General features: G+C 39.6%; 1 protein-coding gene and 1 long non-coding RNA gene across 2 annotated transcripts; both read left to right on the forward strand.

Annotated features, from left to right (window-relative positions):
- The first annotated feature begins 296 nt into the window (after nt 1–296).
- coro1b (coronin, actin binding protein, 1B) lies at nt 297–10,261 on the forward strand. Its single transcript, XM_079371421.1, has 12 exons — nt 297–788; nt 880–1,044; nt 1,849–2,058; nt 2,317–2,439; nt 3,460–3,589; nt 5,686–5,867; nt 6,014–6,133; nt 7,307–7,411; nt 7,490–7,635; nt 8,316–8,373; nt 8,520–8,837; nt 8,924–10,261. Exons 3-12 carry the CDS (start codon nt 1,855–1,857, stop codon nt 9,044–9,046), a joined length of 1,509 nt encoding a protein of 502 aa, XP_079227547.1. The 5' UTR covers nt 297–788; nt 880–1,044; nt 1,849–1,854; the 3' UTR covers nt 9,047–10,261.
- A 2,743-nt stretch (nt 10,262–13,004) lies between these two features.
- LOC306841367 lies at nt 13,005–16,523 on the forward strand. Its single transcript, XR_013781483.1, has 3 exons — nt 13,005–13,102; nt 14,041–14,170; nt 15,441–16,523. It is a non-coding gene; the product is annotated as an uncharacterized lncRNA (long non-coding RNA).
- The last annotated feature ends 489 nt before the right edge of the window (nt 16,524–17,012 follow it).

A 17,012-nucleotide genomic window follows, 5' to 3' on the forward strand; every position in this document is an offset into this window, starting at 1 on the left:
AAAAAGACCCGATCTGATTGACACATCACACACATTTGCCTTGAGCTAAAACTAAAAGGGAGTGTGCCACCCAAAGTATGCTTTAATTGTGTTGGGTGCAGCAGTGATCATATTTCTGCCCATGCACTGCAAATATAATCATCATGCCCTATTAAAACATGTAATCTGGGGGTTGATTTTGCTTGAGGTGTTGCCGTTTCCAGACGAAGCATATAACAAACTCGTCACACTACAAAAGTCACCACATGACTTAATAAACAGGTACATACCCATGCGCAGTGCGGACATTGCAATGAAAAATGAATGGCTGCTATTGTGTTGTCTATCTTTTTTTATCTCAGTCTTTCGACGTCAGTGTGACTAGAACTCATCTAACCATCAAACAAAATATGCAAATTGAAAACTCAGTGCCTATGTTCCACGCATGCGCGGTAGGAGGAGACGGGACAAAATAAATGGTTGGTTCTTTATTTCGTTACTTTGTTACTTTAAGGAAGACTCGAAACGTTCCATCGTCCAGTTCCACATTCTGGCGAGGGGGGGGAATGAATATGGATGTAGACGGAGGATATCGCTCTTGATTGCTGCTGCGTGTCTTTGAAACATCCTGCCATGAGCGGAAGTGTCTGGGATTCTGCTCGATCTGCATCGCTTCAAATCAGTCGATTGTAAAAAAAGGGAGACGGGCCGAAAACGGTGCACAGCTCTTCCTACACCATTACTACTAGACAGCTTGCGTTACAGCATTGAATGCATATATAGTTTGGCACAGGGTCATGCTCGACCAGGTAAGGCTTTTACTACTACAGGCATGCGTAGTTAGTGACACGGGGATAATCGACCAGGTCTTTATTTCTAATGGACGTATTTTTGTTAAAGGTCTGCGCGATCGACGTGAACGCCTTCCTGGACACCGGAGAGGATTAAGTTACTGTTGCTGGTGACGGATTATTTTATTGGCCTCCTCCTGTCACGCCCGAGTCTTTGGTGATCCTGGGTTTTTTTTGTTTTTTTGTTTTTTTGTAATTGTAGAGCAAAAGCCAGGTAAGATCGGTATAGGCTATTTGTTCATAATCTTCTGCGTGATCATGTCTCGTGCTGCGATGTGTATACGTCCTTTGTTGCTCGTGTCTGTAACGCAAAAAAAAATGCTCTTTGCACAAGATAATTCCTTGCATAGTGTGCAGACAACAATAGAAATCATACTAGAAGTAGTTTACAGTGGATTTATTTTTTAAATAAAACTGCGGGTAAGAAAAACGTTATTATACATTAACAGAAGACTATTTGTACCACAGCCCTGAATACCGATGGATGTGTTTAAAGGCTACAGAACTGAACAAATGTTAAGACAGTTTAATCCTCACAAGCTACTGGAAACAATGCAGACTCTGGCCAGCAATACCTGCTGCAATACAATTTGCTCTGACAACTGTGAAGCATTAGGTAGATGGCATAGAGTTACTGGTTCCCCTGCTTCAGCAGCTCGGACTGACTGCCCAACCCCCTTCCCCTCTTTGCCACAGCATGTTTTGGTCTCAGGCGGATCATGCCCTTTTGTCCACTGAAGCCTGACTGTACTTTTCAGGACAGAGTCCCACTATGAAAGAATTTGCCTGCTGTTTCAACAGCCCCTTTTCTCTTTTCATATTCAGCCCTAAAGTTGGGGATTCACTGAGTAATTGTAAAACAAGTAACACACATAAATTATTTGATTGATCATTTCATCTTAGATTAACTTGCTGTCATTCAATCAATCGGACACTTAAAGAAAGAGAAACTTTGTGTTCTTGCTTCTACCACCAATCGTAATTTATTTCACTCTCAAGTTTCTTGTTTTCTCCACAGGTAGACATGTCTTTCCGGCGAGGTGTGGTCCGGCAGAGCAAATTCCGCCATGTCTTTGCCCAGGCATGGAAAGCCGAGCACTGCATTGACGATGTCAGAGTGTCCCGGGTGACCTGGGACAATCCCCTCTGCGCGGTCAACCCCAAATTCATCGCCGTTATCATCGAAGCTGGCGGAGGAGGCGCCTTCCTTGTTCTTCCGATCAGCAAGGTCTCAAATGACCTCTGCATAACAACAATAATCAGTCGATCAATATTTTTAAAAGCCTCCATCCTCTTTCCTGTCTTTCAATCCACTGCTAAAAGCAATGCATTAGAAAGTCTTAGAGGCCTCATGTGTAGCTCATGCAGCACGTTTATAGTTTCAAACACAGAGAGGACAAAGTTTAATCCAATGCAATGTGTTCAAGATTCCCCAGCTGGCTTTTACAGTGTCATGGTTTTAACTTTTCAATGTTTTCCATTTCAGAGCGGCAGAATCGATCAGTCCTGTCCCACTGTGTGTGGCCATGCAGCACCAGTGCTGGACATCCAGTGGTCTCCTCATGATGACAACATCATTGCAAGTGCCTCAGAGGACAACACAGTAAAGGTTGATGTCTCCTTGTTTGCTGTTTATCACTTGTTATTGTCACCAGCTGTCCTCCGAAACACAGGCACAGTTACATCACCTGGGTGTCAACACCTTACAGAGACTTCATCTTCTCTTTTGTTTTTGTGTCCCTTGATGTTGCCCGAAATGCTTCTTCAGAGAGGTTTTTCTTTCAGACGGTGATAATGAAACTCAGGCTAAGTGCTTCTCCGTTTTATAGAAAGAAGAATCTTAAAAATTGTACATTTATTTATTAAGAAATAAATATTCTATTTATTGCCTACAGATATATTAAGATGATACCACTTTTATGTCTCTTGAGGAAACTCAAAGCTACAGCTACAATTCATTTAGCTAAACTAAGAACAAAAGTGGTAGGAGGGAAAAAGCTAGCGTTGCTGTCTCCACCCTGTTGACTTTTGTCAAACTCATTAATTGACATGTTAAATTGAAATAGGTTATTGTGTACTCGTGCCAGAGTGTCAAGATATGATTTGTTTTTGTCACATTGATAGCAAGTCAAGCAAGCTAGTTTCCATCTGATTATGTTTTCAAAGCTAAACTAAGCTAACCTTCTCGCTTACAGTTGTGCAGACACCAGAGTGGTATCAAATCTATTTATCTAATTGTCAGCTAAATGGCAAATAAGCACACTTCTAAAAAGAATGAGCGCTTATTGTTTAAGGTACAGAAAATAGAATAAAACCAATTCAGGTCAAAGCCTCTTAAAAACCTCTAATTACTAAAGTTGGCTTTTGTACATCACAGTGGACGGAGGAAAGGCTTTTACAAATTGTCTGAACTAATGACTTTATCACTGTTTTATCTGATCCAAAACAGTGACTTCCAAAGTCAGTGTCTTTTGATTAGGTTTAAACAATGGAGGACATAAGTATAAATTGAGTATGTACATATACATATACGTAAGACATGAGTTACTCTTCTGCAACTTAATTGTCATTATTCTGTACATTTCAAATTATTTAAAGAACACGTCTGCTGTGTTGTTCTTGTTTGAAGGTTTGGCAGATCCCAGATGGGGGCCTCACCGTTCCGATGACTGAGGCCATTGTGACCCTTGAGGGACACAGTAAAAGAGTGGGAATCCTGGCTTGGCACCCTACCGCTTTCAATATCCTACTGACTGCAGGTAAAGATATTCATTGTACTCTGGTGTCCTGTGATTGGTTGCGGGACGGTTATTGGAAGAGCATTGCAAATGATCACGTACCCGAGAGCCATGTTCCTTTTTAGGCAGATAGGAACAATTCATATGACAAATGTGGCTGCAAACAAATCTTTAATTAATACTTTTTAGTTTTAAGCATGTGCTCCGCCTCACAATATCTGTTAGTAAATTGAGTTTCAGAACATCTCTAATCTCAGTGACGGCCAGTTCAAATACTACTGCATTATACAGGCAAGGAATTGGATGCTCCTCGGTGCAGTGCAGGTTTAAGGGAGAAAATGATTAACCTGAAAAATAATTATACCTCTCGGAAAAGCTGCAGGATTTAGTTTCATTTGAATTAAACCCAAGTCGGTGAGTAACAAGCAAGTAGACTTTGAACTGCAATTAGTTTTTTATATTTGGCCGAGAAGAAGTGTTAGAATTGGCAACAAAGTGTGCACTATGAAACAGAGTTATTTAACAGTTTTACTCCGAAATATTAGATAATATAATAATGGACTCCATAACAAGTACATTTGAACAGAAACTTAACTTTAAGTATTCATTAGAGCTAAAAAAAAAAAAAAACTCAGTCTGCTTCATCAGGATAATGCAAGTGTGTATAAAACCATTGGCACAAATTCAGAAACCTCTGAAGGGGTCAAAACATTCTAACACTTAAGTAGGATCTTTTTGTAGTACCAGTTTACCTATAATAAGAAGCTGATTGAGAGAATTTGTTTTCCGAGCACTTTAGGAAACTGCCAGTCCATTTAAATCCTCTGGGGGTTATCTGATGAGCAGATTTAAGTGGTCACTGTCTTCCTGTTGTTTTCAGAGTACATACATTTGCATTGCAATATTAGATCCTCGTCTACTATGCAAAGCCACTAATGATGGCCGCTGGAAAATCTGCAGACCTCTGAGGTCACAATATTCTGTCTCCTGATCCTACCTAGTCATTCCTGTTCTTGTGTGTGCCTTAAAGACATCTCATTTGCCTGTTTTCTTTATTGTTATTTAAATTGTTTTATTTTTTATCCTTTTATATAAAAACTGCTAGACATTCAACTGGTTGCACTAAAACCCTGATAGATTTGCTCTTACTCTTTGCTCTCTTCAGCCTCAAGTGTGATCAAATATAGAATATCATTTTAAATTCTAGAGAGGTCAACAGTGTGGTTCCAGGCAGAAAATTCCCCAAAATAACGTTCATGGTTGAAATGATGGTGTATGCTCCTGTAGCAGGCACAAGTTCTTTTAACGACCTCGTTTAAAGAAAAACACGGTTCATTCACAATATCGGGGTAAAGAACTACACTTCCCACGAATGTAGACAGTCACAGTAACGTGATTGGTGGAGCTTGCTGTTACCATAAACAATGTGAATGGGAAAATTTACATTCAAAACCTGAGCTGCCTTATAAGTGGTCGGTCACTTGAGGTCTATAGCTATCGTACTTCAAAGATCACATATTTTTTATTTCATTTTTAACCATTTTAAATAAGATTCAGAGCACCCAAAACATGTCTGTGAAGTTTCTTGTTATAAATCCACTCTGATCCTGTATTTAACCATGCCTATAAACCCCTCTATTTCAGCCCTGCTCAGAACAGGCTGTTTCTGTGTCTGCAGCTTTAAATCTAAATAAGCTCTGTCTGACCACGCACCCCCCCCCCCCCCCAATGGAAAGGCTTGGGTGGTTTTGTCTTTCTTGCACCCTGTTGTCTATGGGGAGAAGGGAGACTCAAGAAGGCAGAACAAACACCGAGCTGCTGGAGGGAGGGGTTACTGCCCTTTGTGATGTCACAAATGTAACATTTTCGGCCTTTTTGATTACACATCTACTGACAGGTGCAGCAGGCGAAAGATGAAAAGGATTAACTTTTCACTTCTTGTAGACAGACAAAGAAACATATTAGTTTTTGAAAACCATGGTAATGTGTATTTTATATAATGTGCAACCTTAAACTAGTCAAGACTTTAAAAATGGACTTATCCGTGGTTACATTTTCTGGCCTTTGGAACAACACTGCCATATTTGATGTTGTGTCTCCCTCTCTCTCTCTCTCAGGCTGCGACAATGTGATTTGTGTGTGGAACGTGGGCACAGGGGAGCTTGTGTACCAGCTAAGCGACGCCCACCCAGACCTGATCTACAGTGTGTGCTGGAACAAGGACGGCAGCGCTGTCTGCACCGTCTGCAAGGACAAGGCTCTGCGTGTCATCGACCCACGAAGAGGCGTCGTCCTCAAGGTTATTGAATTGTTTTGTTTTGGTGAAGAAGACATACCGCAGCGCTTCATCCATGGCAGTATAGTTATCCTTCTGAGCATCTTTCCTGGGTTATACTTAATCGGTTTTCACATACAACCTTCATTAGTCTTTAATTGTTCTTTTAGGTGAAAGAGAAGGTCCATGACGGCACTCGGCCAATGAGAGCAGTTTTCCTCTCAGATGGAAAGATCCTTACCACAGGGTTCAGCCGTATGAGTGAGAGACAGCTGGCATTGTGGGACACGGTAAGTCTGAGATGTTTCATCTTGACCATTGATAATCAATCATTTAATGGTCACTGAATTATTAGAAGCAGTGTACGCTCTATTTAAAGATGTAGATGTAAGCACATGTGGTTCCATCTGCCGGTCACTTTTCCGATGGTGCTAGTATGAAGGCTGCAGGGTTGTCAGCTAGGAGCCACCCTTCACTGATATTTAACTCCCGGAAAATCTGGAGGTGGTGGAGCCGTGAAAGGCACGACTCCCCACCCCTCCCCTGCAGCCTGTCTTGGATACCTTCCCCCAGTTAGTGCCAGAACCTCCCTTGCTCTGCCTCCTCTGCAAGATGTTTAAAGGCTGTCCTCAGTTTGGGACCTGTGACTGCGAAAGATTTCAGGAACCACTGGATTGAAAGTGGAAGTTAGGTGGAGGAAAGCAAGCAAAATCCCTTTCTCTGAGGACTTTCACACTTGTAGAAAACTCCAGAAAAACTCCTGTTATTTCCAGGAGGAGCTTGTATGTGTAAATGAAAAAGCCACATTTCTCACTCTGACTTTACGCAGAGTTTCTCCTGCCAGTTTCCTAGTATTTTTTCCGCAGTGAGTCTCAGTGAGCTGTGAGAACGCAGCAGGGTATTATCTGGAGAATTCACCCTCGAGCCAACTGGAGGACGAATGTTGATATACTTTGACTGCTGCGTGGTGCATTGAGTGTATACACACGATCACTAAGATCTCTGTGTAAGTAAATAAGCTGCTCCATTACGTTTTCTGTGCGCTAGTATGTTCTGCTTCACTCTATTTTTAATATTGTGTTTCTGTTGGACTAAATGTAGCATTGATATGAGGGCAGATATTGTCATTGTAGCGTCCTAAAGCAGACTCTGGGGCTTCCTCTGCTTCTTCTTCTGTCATTCTTTTTGCGTCACGTCTTATCTCAGATGAACCCCCCCCCCCCCCATCTTGCAGGGATAGTCTCCAGCTGTGAGGAGCATATGTGAACAGCCAGGTCAGGAGACACTCCGAAGCCTTCCTCCTGAAAAGCTAAATACTTTTAGGGGTGTATATGTGAAAATGGCTTCAGTAACATAAAATTGTCCTGCATCAGTGATTTGTGTAGAAGGTTGATTGTTCACATCGTGTTTGAGCAACTATTAATGAAAATAAAATGTTTTCTGTTTCTTTTTGAATTACACAGAAAGATCTCTCTGAGCCAATGGCAGTGCAGGAGATGGATACGAGTAACGGGGTCCTTTTACCCTTTTATGACCCTGACACAAACATGGTCTACCTCTGTGGAAAGGTACAATCTCTTGATTGGATGGAGAACACTATTCACTCAACTGGAACATCAAGCATCATTTCTCGTCCTGTCTTTCAGGGGGACTGCACCATCCGGTATTTTGAAGTGACAGACGAATCTCCATATGTCCACTTCCTTAGCTTATACAGCAGCAAAGAGCCTCAGAGGGGGGCCGGCTTTCTCAGTAAAAGAGGTGTGGATGTCAACAAGTGTGAAATTGCAAGGTAAATGTGTTCATGTGTGACTAAATATTGATATTGATTGATGAATATTCGATAAATTACTTCTAAAGAGTGCTGGAAATCAAATAGCAGAAGTTTTTAATTTGTATAATTTGCTGCTTCGGGACGGTTGACCTTCTGGCTGACTGCCTCAGTTCACAACAGAGTGGCCAAACTGGGTTACTGACTTATGCAGGGGTGGCATGTTTGTGTGTGCACACACTCCTGTCTATATAGAATGTATTCACTGTTCTTCCTCAGTCCTATATTCTGCAACTAAAATTAAAGTTACATCCCTATGCAAATGTCAAGTTCTTATTTGGTGAATAAATATATCAGAGTGGCAACATATAAATCTTCCTTCTTTACTTCTGCAAGGATTTAAAAAAGTTTTATCCCAAAAGTTTGTGTGAAGTCCCAACAAAAGAATTGAAATGCCACAAAAGCCTGTTCCAACACAGGCGAATAAGTTGGTATGAACACAAGTCACCACTCTGACCCGGCAGATAGCTCTTTAAAGTTTAGGATTATGATGGCACCTGGGACAGCCAATCAGATTTGAACGGGGTCAATTCCGCCTTACGCCACCCCCTTGACATGACCTTTGTGAGCAATAAGTATTAGAAATAAAAACTTGACGAGTTTGTAAATATTGATGGTAATGATTTCCTGGTCTTCTGCAGGTTCTACAAACTCCATGAAAGAAAAGTGGAACCCATTTCTATGACTGTACCACGAAAGGTAACAAATACTCAGCCTTTCAAAATGGCAATCTTTGAAATTCTGTCATAGCACTTAGTATCAAAATGGAATTACAAGCCTGTTAACTGATCGAGAAGTCTTAATATAACGCTAAACAACTTCCTGTCTCCCTGTTGCTTCTTCAGTCAGATCTGTTTCAGGGAGACCTTTACCCTGATACAGCTGGCTCAGAGCCAGCCCTGCTGGCAGATGAATGGATTGCTGGCCAGGATGCACCACCCCTGTTGGTCTCTCTGAGTGGTGGGTACTCGGCTCCTCCATCCAAGCAAAGAGACACCCTCAGAGTCAAACCTAAGCTGGTCTCACAGGACTCTGGGACTGGGGCTGCCCCGACCTCGACAGCCAGTGTAGCGTCTCCCACGTCTACATCTGCTAAGGACACAGAGGAAGAGGTGCCACGAGTAGCCACAACAGAAGGAAATAGTGACAGGCCAAAACGAGAGGTGAGTCGAAGAAGTCCCTGCACAATTTACAGCCTTTTTTTTTTTTACGCAAGGAGTTGTTTTCTGACTTGATTCCCTTCTTGCAGGACGAGCTGTTGACTGAGTTGTTAGCAGAAATGAAAGCCTTGCGCGCTGTCGTCCTCGCCCAGAGCCAGAGAATCGAGCTGCTGGAGAGGCAGCTGGCTCGGATAGAGGACGGCGATGTATGAGCGACAGTAGAGAACCACTACAATCGCAGGGCGTTATAACTTAGTCTGTAGCCTTACTAGTATCAACAGTACCTAAAAGCTGTGTGAGTGGGGGATTGTAGTGTAGGGTAGCAACAAACTGTGAATCACAGTTGCTCACAACCAGGTCAGCTGTTGTGATGGAAGCTTGTTTATGTGATAGTTTTCCAAACTGTGGCAGAGTATTGGGCATCATCTGCATAAAGTGATGCACATGACAGTGAGATAATGTTTTGTTATTCATATGAAGGAGTATTGTAGCAGCTATTTTGGTGGTGCATAATAAATATTCCAGCTTTGCAAATACCTTGCGTTACATTTGAAGGGCTGTGAAGGATTTGTGTGGACACCATTGCCTCAAATTAATGCACAAATAAGTGATTAAAAAAAAGCATCGAGGAGACTTGTCGACTTACTATAGCAAAGTGATTAGGTACCTCTAATACCATTTTTTTCCCTCTATTAAGCACTACAAATATAACAATTTGTGCTAATTAATCAGGTAATTAAAGCTGCTTTATCGTGATGTCATATCAAAACCCCAATTGTTAACTCATTGTGTGACTTGTACTTCATTTCACTACATTATAGAAGCAGTTTGTAAGGTTGACAGTAGGAAGAACCCCCTGGTACAGAAGTCATAACCTTGACAGTGAGAATTATGTGGAAAAAATAGCTGAAGAGTGTGTAGTTGAATATGTATTGTAATTCTCTGTGTAGTCTTTAAAAAGCTCTCCCTTGTGATTTCGTACCTCTGGGCTGTAAGCTGTAATGACAACTGTGATACAAACATTACATGCACTAATAACATAACACTTGTTACAGTGAAGTCTCACTAACATACAACAGCATTGCTCCAAATAGCAGTTCAGTGTTTCCAGCCACAAGAAAGAGGAAGTTAAAGTGAAATGTGAAACATTTTATACCGTTTGAAAATTGTGTTGTTTAAAGGTGGAAAGACGTCATTAATTGTTTTTGATTTATTGTAGTTCTAACTCTTTACTTTGGTGTTACATATAGACACGTTCATCTGTCATGTCTCAATAGTCGATGATTATGTGACAATGGTACATTCCACATCATGTTCTTTAATTTAGATTTATATTTCTTTATGCACTGACCTCTTAACACTAACTGTAAAACAAGCAGCAACGACACTACTGTTAAAGCTCAATAAACATTCTTATCTCCTTTGTATTAAGTGAATGACTTTCATTTCTTTTTTTATTAGGAAAATCTTTGTGCAGTCTTTGTAATCCCTCTTATTTCTATTTCTGAATTGGGTACATGTTAACATCACACCAAGAAACTGCCTCCCACTATTCAGAACCTTCAGAGGATCAACAGCATTTTTTTTTTTACCTTTATATTACGAGGAAAATATTATCACTAAGATCTCTCTTTTAACAGAGTCCTACCTGAGGCTAAAGAGGCACTACTTATGAACAGGCTGCCCCCCTCTACTTGGGGAACCCTTGAGGGCTGACAAACTTAAACCAAAGCAGTTTCCCAAAATGTGCAAATTTTGCAAAGACAGTAGGAAGATCACCAATGACAAATAAAGATGAATTATCCGTCTATAGGAATGAAAAAAAAGGAAGAGGAAGCGTTGGGACACTGGCAGACATGATGGGGATGAACGCTGGTTCAAATTATCCATTGTCCTGATTTTAGAATCTTCCAGGTCAATTTAACGCTTTAGTTTAAAGTGGCTGTAGCTCAGACCAAGATGATGGAGCAAACATACTGAACGTACTTTCACCAAAGACAGAGCCAGTTTAAGGAATGGCACATAATGAGTCCATCAGATTGAAGGGAACAGCTGCTAGCTGCTTTAGCAATCATCAAAGAACATATATAAGAATTCAGTTCATGTAGTCGTAAAATATACCAATGCTCCATCCTTCAGTTGTACAAGAAAGACAAACCCACTCTCATATAGGACACAATGATATGTACAAAAAAACCCATACCAAAGAAAAATCACAATGCAGCACTGGTACTATATTGTTAGTGATGAGATCATGTGCATTTACAGATAGTCACTGTAGTCAAAGTATGACACATAAAAACTGGTGGTCTGATACAACCAAACTCAGCAGACTGCAAAACAAGCACTTTGTCGAGGAACACGATGAGAAGTCATGCATGAAAGTAGCTGATGGTGGTATCATAACTGATGGTGTTGACAAAAGTGTTTGTGTTGTGTTGGTCACAGTATGAGCCTGTAGTAACCAGTGACAAATGGAGAGAGCCTGAATTGATTGAAAAAAACATTTTAAAAGTCCTGTGAGGATTTTTTAACTGATTTTGAAACACATTGAAATAAATACCTATGCTCTGATACGAGCTATAAAAGCAAACCAGACAATCAGCAACACGATTGATCATTTCTAGCAAATCTATTTTTTGATACCCAAAATTCCTGCTGAGGGTTAGGTGTAACATACACATGTAAAGGACAAAATCAAAATAGGTACCACTTTGTCCACAGGGGGCGCCAGACCAACAGTTCTCAGAAGCTTTCAAATAATTTTTTGCACAAATTAAACACGAAGAACACACATAATTTATTAATATATAAAAAGTCCCTCAAAGAGATAACGTCTTAAAATAGGAAAAAGAGCTTTATAGTGAACACCTTATCATTGTTTTGTTGCAAATATTAATTTGCACTTCACCTCGGTAGTGATTATTACAATAGGTTGGTTTTAGTTCATGTTCTTTTTGTATTTTCAAAAAATATCCCCAAGAAAACTTTAAACAATGTAAATGAATCATGAAGAGAGCAGCTCCACTCCTGGAAACTGAACCGTGAAACAAGTCACATTTGTTTCCCCTCCACCATTGTTGTTTCCAAACTGATTCTCTCCCCTTCTTGAGTCTGATTGGTTGACGAGGGAAATGTGACTCTAACATGAGCAGTCGTGTTTCAAAAGTTAAACTTCTTTTAACTGAGAGTGCTGTGACTTTTTGAGCTCAAGCCGCAGTGCTGAAAACAATAAACTGCAGTGGTTTGATCATGATATTTAACGACAATTCAATGATAGCAATTTCCCACTATGGTTATTCTGTCTTTAAATATTTTTTTATGCTTACACACCAGACACTGACATGTACAGTATGTGCTCTAAAGAGTACAAAAGTATAACAATATTCTTCAGCTGCTTCATCTAGCTCAGATGTACAGGCTGTGGCTTGAAAACAGGATGTGGTCGTCGACTCGCATTCAGAATCTGTGTGCAGGTTTTCAACTTGATGTGCTCTTCGGTACAAATTTTGATTTGTGTTAATTAATAAACTAATTAAACAATCATAAGAGTCATGTATTAACTTTTTTGTTGTCTTGAGTTTCATGTCAGAAAAAAATAATTTCATGTTTTTATTGGTGCTGTGGTGATCCAGTGGAGAGAGACAGTTTAATCTTTTCTTGGCCCTCTGTTCATCTGCTGTTTTTATCTCCCATCAGAGACTTTCAATAGATTATAAATGTACGTGATTAAACAAGATGTTGTTTTTCTTTGTTGTGAATGACAGTGTTAAACAATAAAAACAAATATCACAAAATACATAATATCATCAATATTTATTTCGATTAAACACAATGGCTCACCTCGGCGTCAAATAACTATCCCTAATGTATGACCTTACAAAGTTCAATGTGTCACAGGAAATACATGTACTGTATCATTTCCAGAAGGTTGATTCCAGTCAGTAACAACTGACCTTTTGAAATATTGATATCATTGTGTAACCTGCAACTTCTGTGCAAAAGCAAAGCAATGAAATTAAATCAGCCTAGAAAAAAAATTACATTTGTATCTTCCTCTTTTTCTTATACACTATATATACACTATATATATATGAAGTCATCTTGAGCTTTCCACCACACCCAGCCTTCAATCTCACCCATTGCAGCCTCCACCTCTTTCAGCTTTACTTCACCACATGTCACGCATCAACCCCTCTGTCATTTTCAAACACCCTCTCCCACTGCTCAAAAGTACTTCAAGTGAACAGTATCTGCACACATCTGAAGTAAGTGCTGTCTATTTCCTTCCTTTATTTATACATTTTATCAGCTTCTTAACACTATTTTTCCACACAACTTGCTTTATCTTTGATAATCATGAGGCAAATACTCCATGTTTTGTGTGCTTTTTTTCTTCTTCTTCAGCCACATGTACATTCAATTGTTATATTTCTGTTTAAACACGTGAATCTTTAGGTAAATACACTTTTTGTGAAATGATTAAATAAAACCAGCAGCACAGGTTTTAATTGAGATTTTTATTCTTCAGCGTTTCAACTTTAATGGCACTTTAAGTCCACTTACTATTTTTTTGTTGTTGTTTTTTTTTTAAAAATCGTCCATAAGGTTGCAACCCTTATATCATAGCTTTAACACATTCACTATGACTTCAACAGTTTCCTTGCATGGCATGCTGACTGATGCTGCTCGATGATCATTTAGACAGGAAACCGACAACAGTGCGAGCAGCCTGCTAGCTTCCTGTTACTCCTTCGACAGTCATCTTTCAAAAAAGATAAAAGCAATACACACTTCCTGTTACATCTCCAGCATGCATACAGACATATCTCACTTATGAACCTGTGGTTGCATTTCTGCTGGCATGGGTGTAACTTTTTGACTATTAGTGTATCAAACAAATGTCAGTACAGAAAACTTTTTTTTTAAAATTAAGCAGCTGCCTGAATAGAATAAGACAGTAGAATCGTTTATCAAATGTGAATTATTTGCATTTCTTGATGCTATGTTTCAGAATTGGTTATAACTGAAATGCCACTTAAATCAAAATATTGTGCCCTCAAACTGTCCAAATGATGCTATTATTTTTGTCATGTAAATCATTACATGACAGCTTGAATTTCCCTCGGGATCAATAAAGTATCTATCTATCTATCTATCTATTATGTAATGTTGTTTACTTTTCTTGTGTTGTTCTGTTTTTTAGTAACTGAGGATTGTTTCCACCAATGGATGTCCCTCTGTTGACAACTTTATAACCGCTAAGAGTGTACGAGGGACTGCCTGTAACTTTGACACTGAGCCAGAGGAATTTTTGGTCTTTTTCTTCTAAGAAGGTAAATATCATTTCTTGCTTGTTTGTCTTAGTAAGAAGGATTTACAGCTTCATTAGATAACTAAAGATACTGAAATACAGAGGCAACATATCATTTGGAATCTGTGTTAATTTGATTTTGGTTGCCTTAAAAGGTGCACGTTGGAGTTTCTGTAGAGAAATGTGAAAGTTGGAGAAATTAAAAGATTCTGTGGTATTTGTTCATAACACTGTCCTCAGAGGAAAATGTGGTTATGGCGCTACAGGAAAACCGTAAGTCTCCTGGTAGCTTTTTCGCTCCAAACGATGTACAAGTGACCCTTTTTTTTTTTTTTTTTTTTGTTCAGTAAATATAACTTAGAATTGTTTCACTTCTCCAACTTTCAAATTTCCCTACCAAACCTACATAGTGCACCTTTGCGTGACATTTTGATTGCACTTTAGAAACTCTCAAACTAAATGTGAATAGTGCCAGCATCACTTAATCTGCATTAATACTACTTGTTTAAAGGTCACATTACACTATTTTTCAACACGTCAGAGAGTCAGAGCACCCCAAAACATCTCAATGAAGTTTTTCCTTAAAATCCACTCTGCTCCAGTATTTTAACATGCCTATAAACCCCTTGAGTTCGGCCCTGCGCTGTGTCTATAGCTTTAAATGTAAGTGAACTGTGTTCAACCATGCCCCTCTAGAAGGGCTTTCTCACACCATAGCCAATTGTTTACGGTGAGAAGGCTGCCTCATAGGGCAGAACGAACACTGTCGAAGTGTCACCCACCTGGGGGAGGGGTTACTGCCCTTTGTGACGTCATGAAGGGTCTGTTTAAGCACACATTTTCTGAAAAGTGAAGCAGGCAAAAGACAGAGGATGGACTTTTCTCATAGTTGCGGGGTTTGCAGACAGACACTATGGACAGCTGGCTCTTTCCAAAGGCAGGCCAACTCTAACTCCACAAACATCGGATTTGTTTAATTCATATAAAAGTTTCATTGTAAAATACACTTTTAAGAGGGGTGGTGCTTGAAAAGATTGCTTATTTTCAAGCTCTTTGATAGAGCTGCAAGCTGGTTCTTTATGTTTCGAGTCTGAACGGTAGACTAATGAGCTGTTTCAACTGAATGTTAACATGGTAGGGGTTTTAATGGAGTGAAAATTACCAAGTCTTTTTCACAAAAGTGTAACTGTTGCTTTTAGAGGTGGCACCACTTAATGTTAGAATATAAGTAGAAAAAAAACACTCCCAATGTGTGGTGGCACCAACTCAGTGATATTTTTTCTTTCTTTCAGACATGGCTGACTCTCTGGGAGAATCTACAACAACTGTGATAATCCTTTCTTTATGCCTCATTGGCTTAATCTTAGTGCTTGTCTTCTTGTACAAGAAGTTAAACAAAGATGCCGACGGAAAATATACCATCCGGTACTTGACGTATAAGGAAGGAGGGCTCAGGGACCGGGTCAGAGGTGTAGCCTTGGCTCTGGAGACACGTCTCGGAGTCCAGCTGTGGCCTCGCAGTGATTCTGGTGAAGAAGTCGGAGAAGAAATGCACGAACTCCAAGATGAGGATAGAGATATTGAGCGGGGTACTAGCCAGGGGAGTGATAGTGAAGAAGATGCCCAGGAAGAGGAGGAGGAGAGATCTAGAGAACGAGATGACGATGACGATTCAGATGATAACTTAAGTTCAGAGGGTTCAGATGCGGGAGAAAATGCTCGGCTAACATGTCAACAAACAGCAAAGGAAGAACTGGTAGAGGGAAAGGAGGAGAAAGTGGGAAATATTGAATGTAAAGGTGAAGCAAGTGGAGGAGCTGGAATGTTGATAGATTTAAAGCAGTTCTCTGGAAGTGTGACCTGGTCTGATGGAGGTGTCTGCAGGGACACAGATGTGACAGCACTGTGAGAAAAGATTAACAAAACAGGAAATAGAAGAGGGCTCGGGTTGAGGTTTTAGCCCGAGGGGTTGAGTCAGGATGTTGGAAATATTAAGTAGGCCTAACGAGATAAACTCCTCATTTAAATGAATAGTCACACTCTGCTTTGTTTATACACGCCAAAGAAAGGTCAAGTCTTTGTTTAAAGACATCCATTTGTAAGATTTTAAGATAAAGTTTGCAAAAATGCCACAAAAATACAATACAAACACCAAGACATTATTTCATGGTCCTCACTAGTATTTAAAGAGTGTATCTTATGGCATGACAAAATTGCTGATGAATGTCTGTTGTTAATGTGCAGGACTACCCTGGATTAGATTTCAAATATCAAAGACATTTCAAATGTTGTACATTGTTGATTGGGGCATCAGATTTTTAATGGCTTATAATGTTTTGGTTGTTTTTTTAATAAACATGGAAATTTAAAAAAAAAAAAAATTCTGTTCTTCATTCAAACACAATTGTTAAGCAGGGCAATGATTGGCAACTATAGGCTATTTTGCCTAAAATAAAGCTGGTTGAATACCAAAATTAAAGAGGTCATTTTTTATGCCAACTTTTGGTAGGTATATTTATATTTTACTTTAGATGTCTAAAGTAACGAAAGACAACAGTAATTATCTTTGTTTTCTTTGTAATAACTAAATATATCACTAGCTTATAGTTATCTATATATAGAGATGTATATATCGCAACTATTCAAATGCAGTTCATTGTGAAAACTCCAATGTGTCATCTGGAAGAGCCAATGGGGATGTAGCTCAGTGGTAGAGCGCATGCTTCGCATGTATGAGGTCCCGGGTTCAATCCCCGGCATCTCCACAATTTTTACGGTAACTCTTTGCGTTCTATGATCAAAATGTAACATCATACTTAAATAATTATAATAAGGTTTTCAAAACGCACACAAAAAACAACCAA

The sequence above is a fragment of the Symphodus melops genome (genome assembly GCF_947650265.1).
Source record: "Symphodus melops genome assembly, chromosome: 20".
Classification (NCBI taxonomy): Eukaryota; Metazoa; Chordata; class Actinopteri; order Labriformes; family Labridae; genus Symphodus; species Symphodus melops.

What these genes read in the sequence shown, in the direction of transcription:
- coro1b (XM_079371421.1), top strand. Translation starts at nt 1,855, where the DNA reads ATGTCTTTCCGGCGAGGTGTGGTCCGGCAGAGCAAATTCCGCCATGTC. An exon ending in AACAAGTGTGAAATTGCAAG is followed by an intron (nt 7,636 to 8,315) that starts GTAAATGTGTTC and finishes GGTCTTCTGCAG; the next exon opens with GTTCTACAAACTCCATGAAA. An exon ending in CTATGACTGTACCACGAAAG is followed by an intron (nt 8,374 to 8,519) that starts GTAACAAATACT and finishes TTGCTTCTTCAG; the next exon opens with TCAGATCTGTTTCAGGGAGA.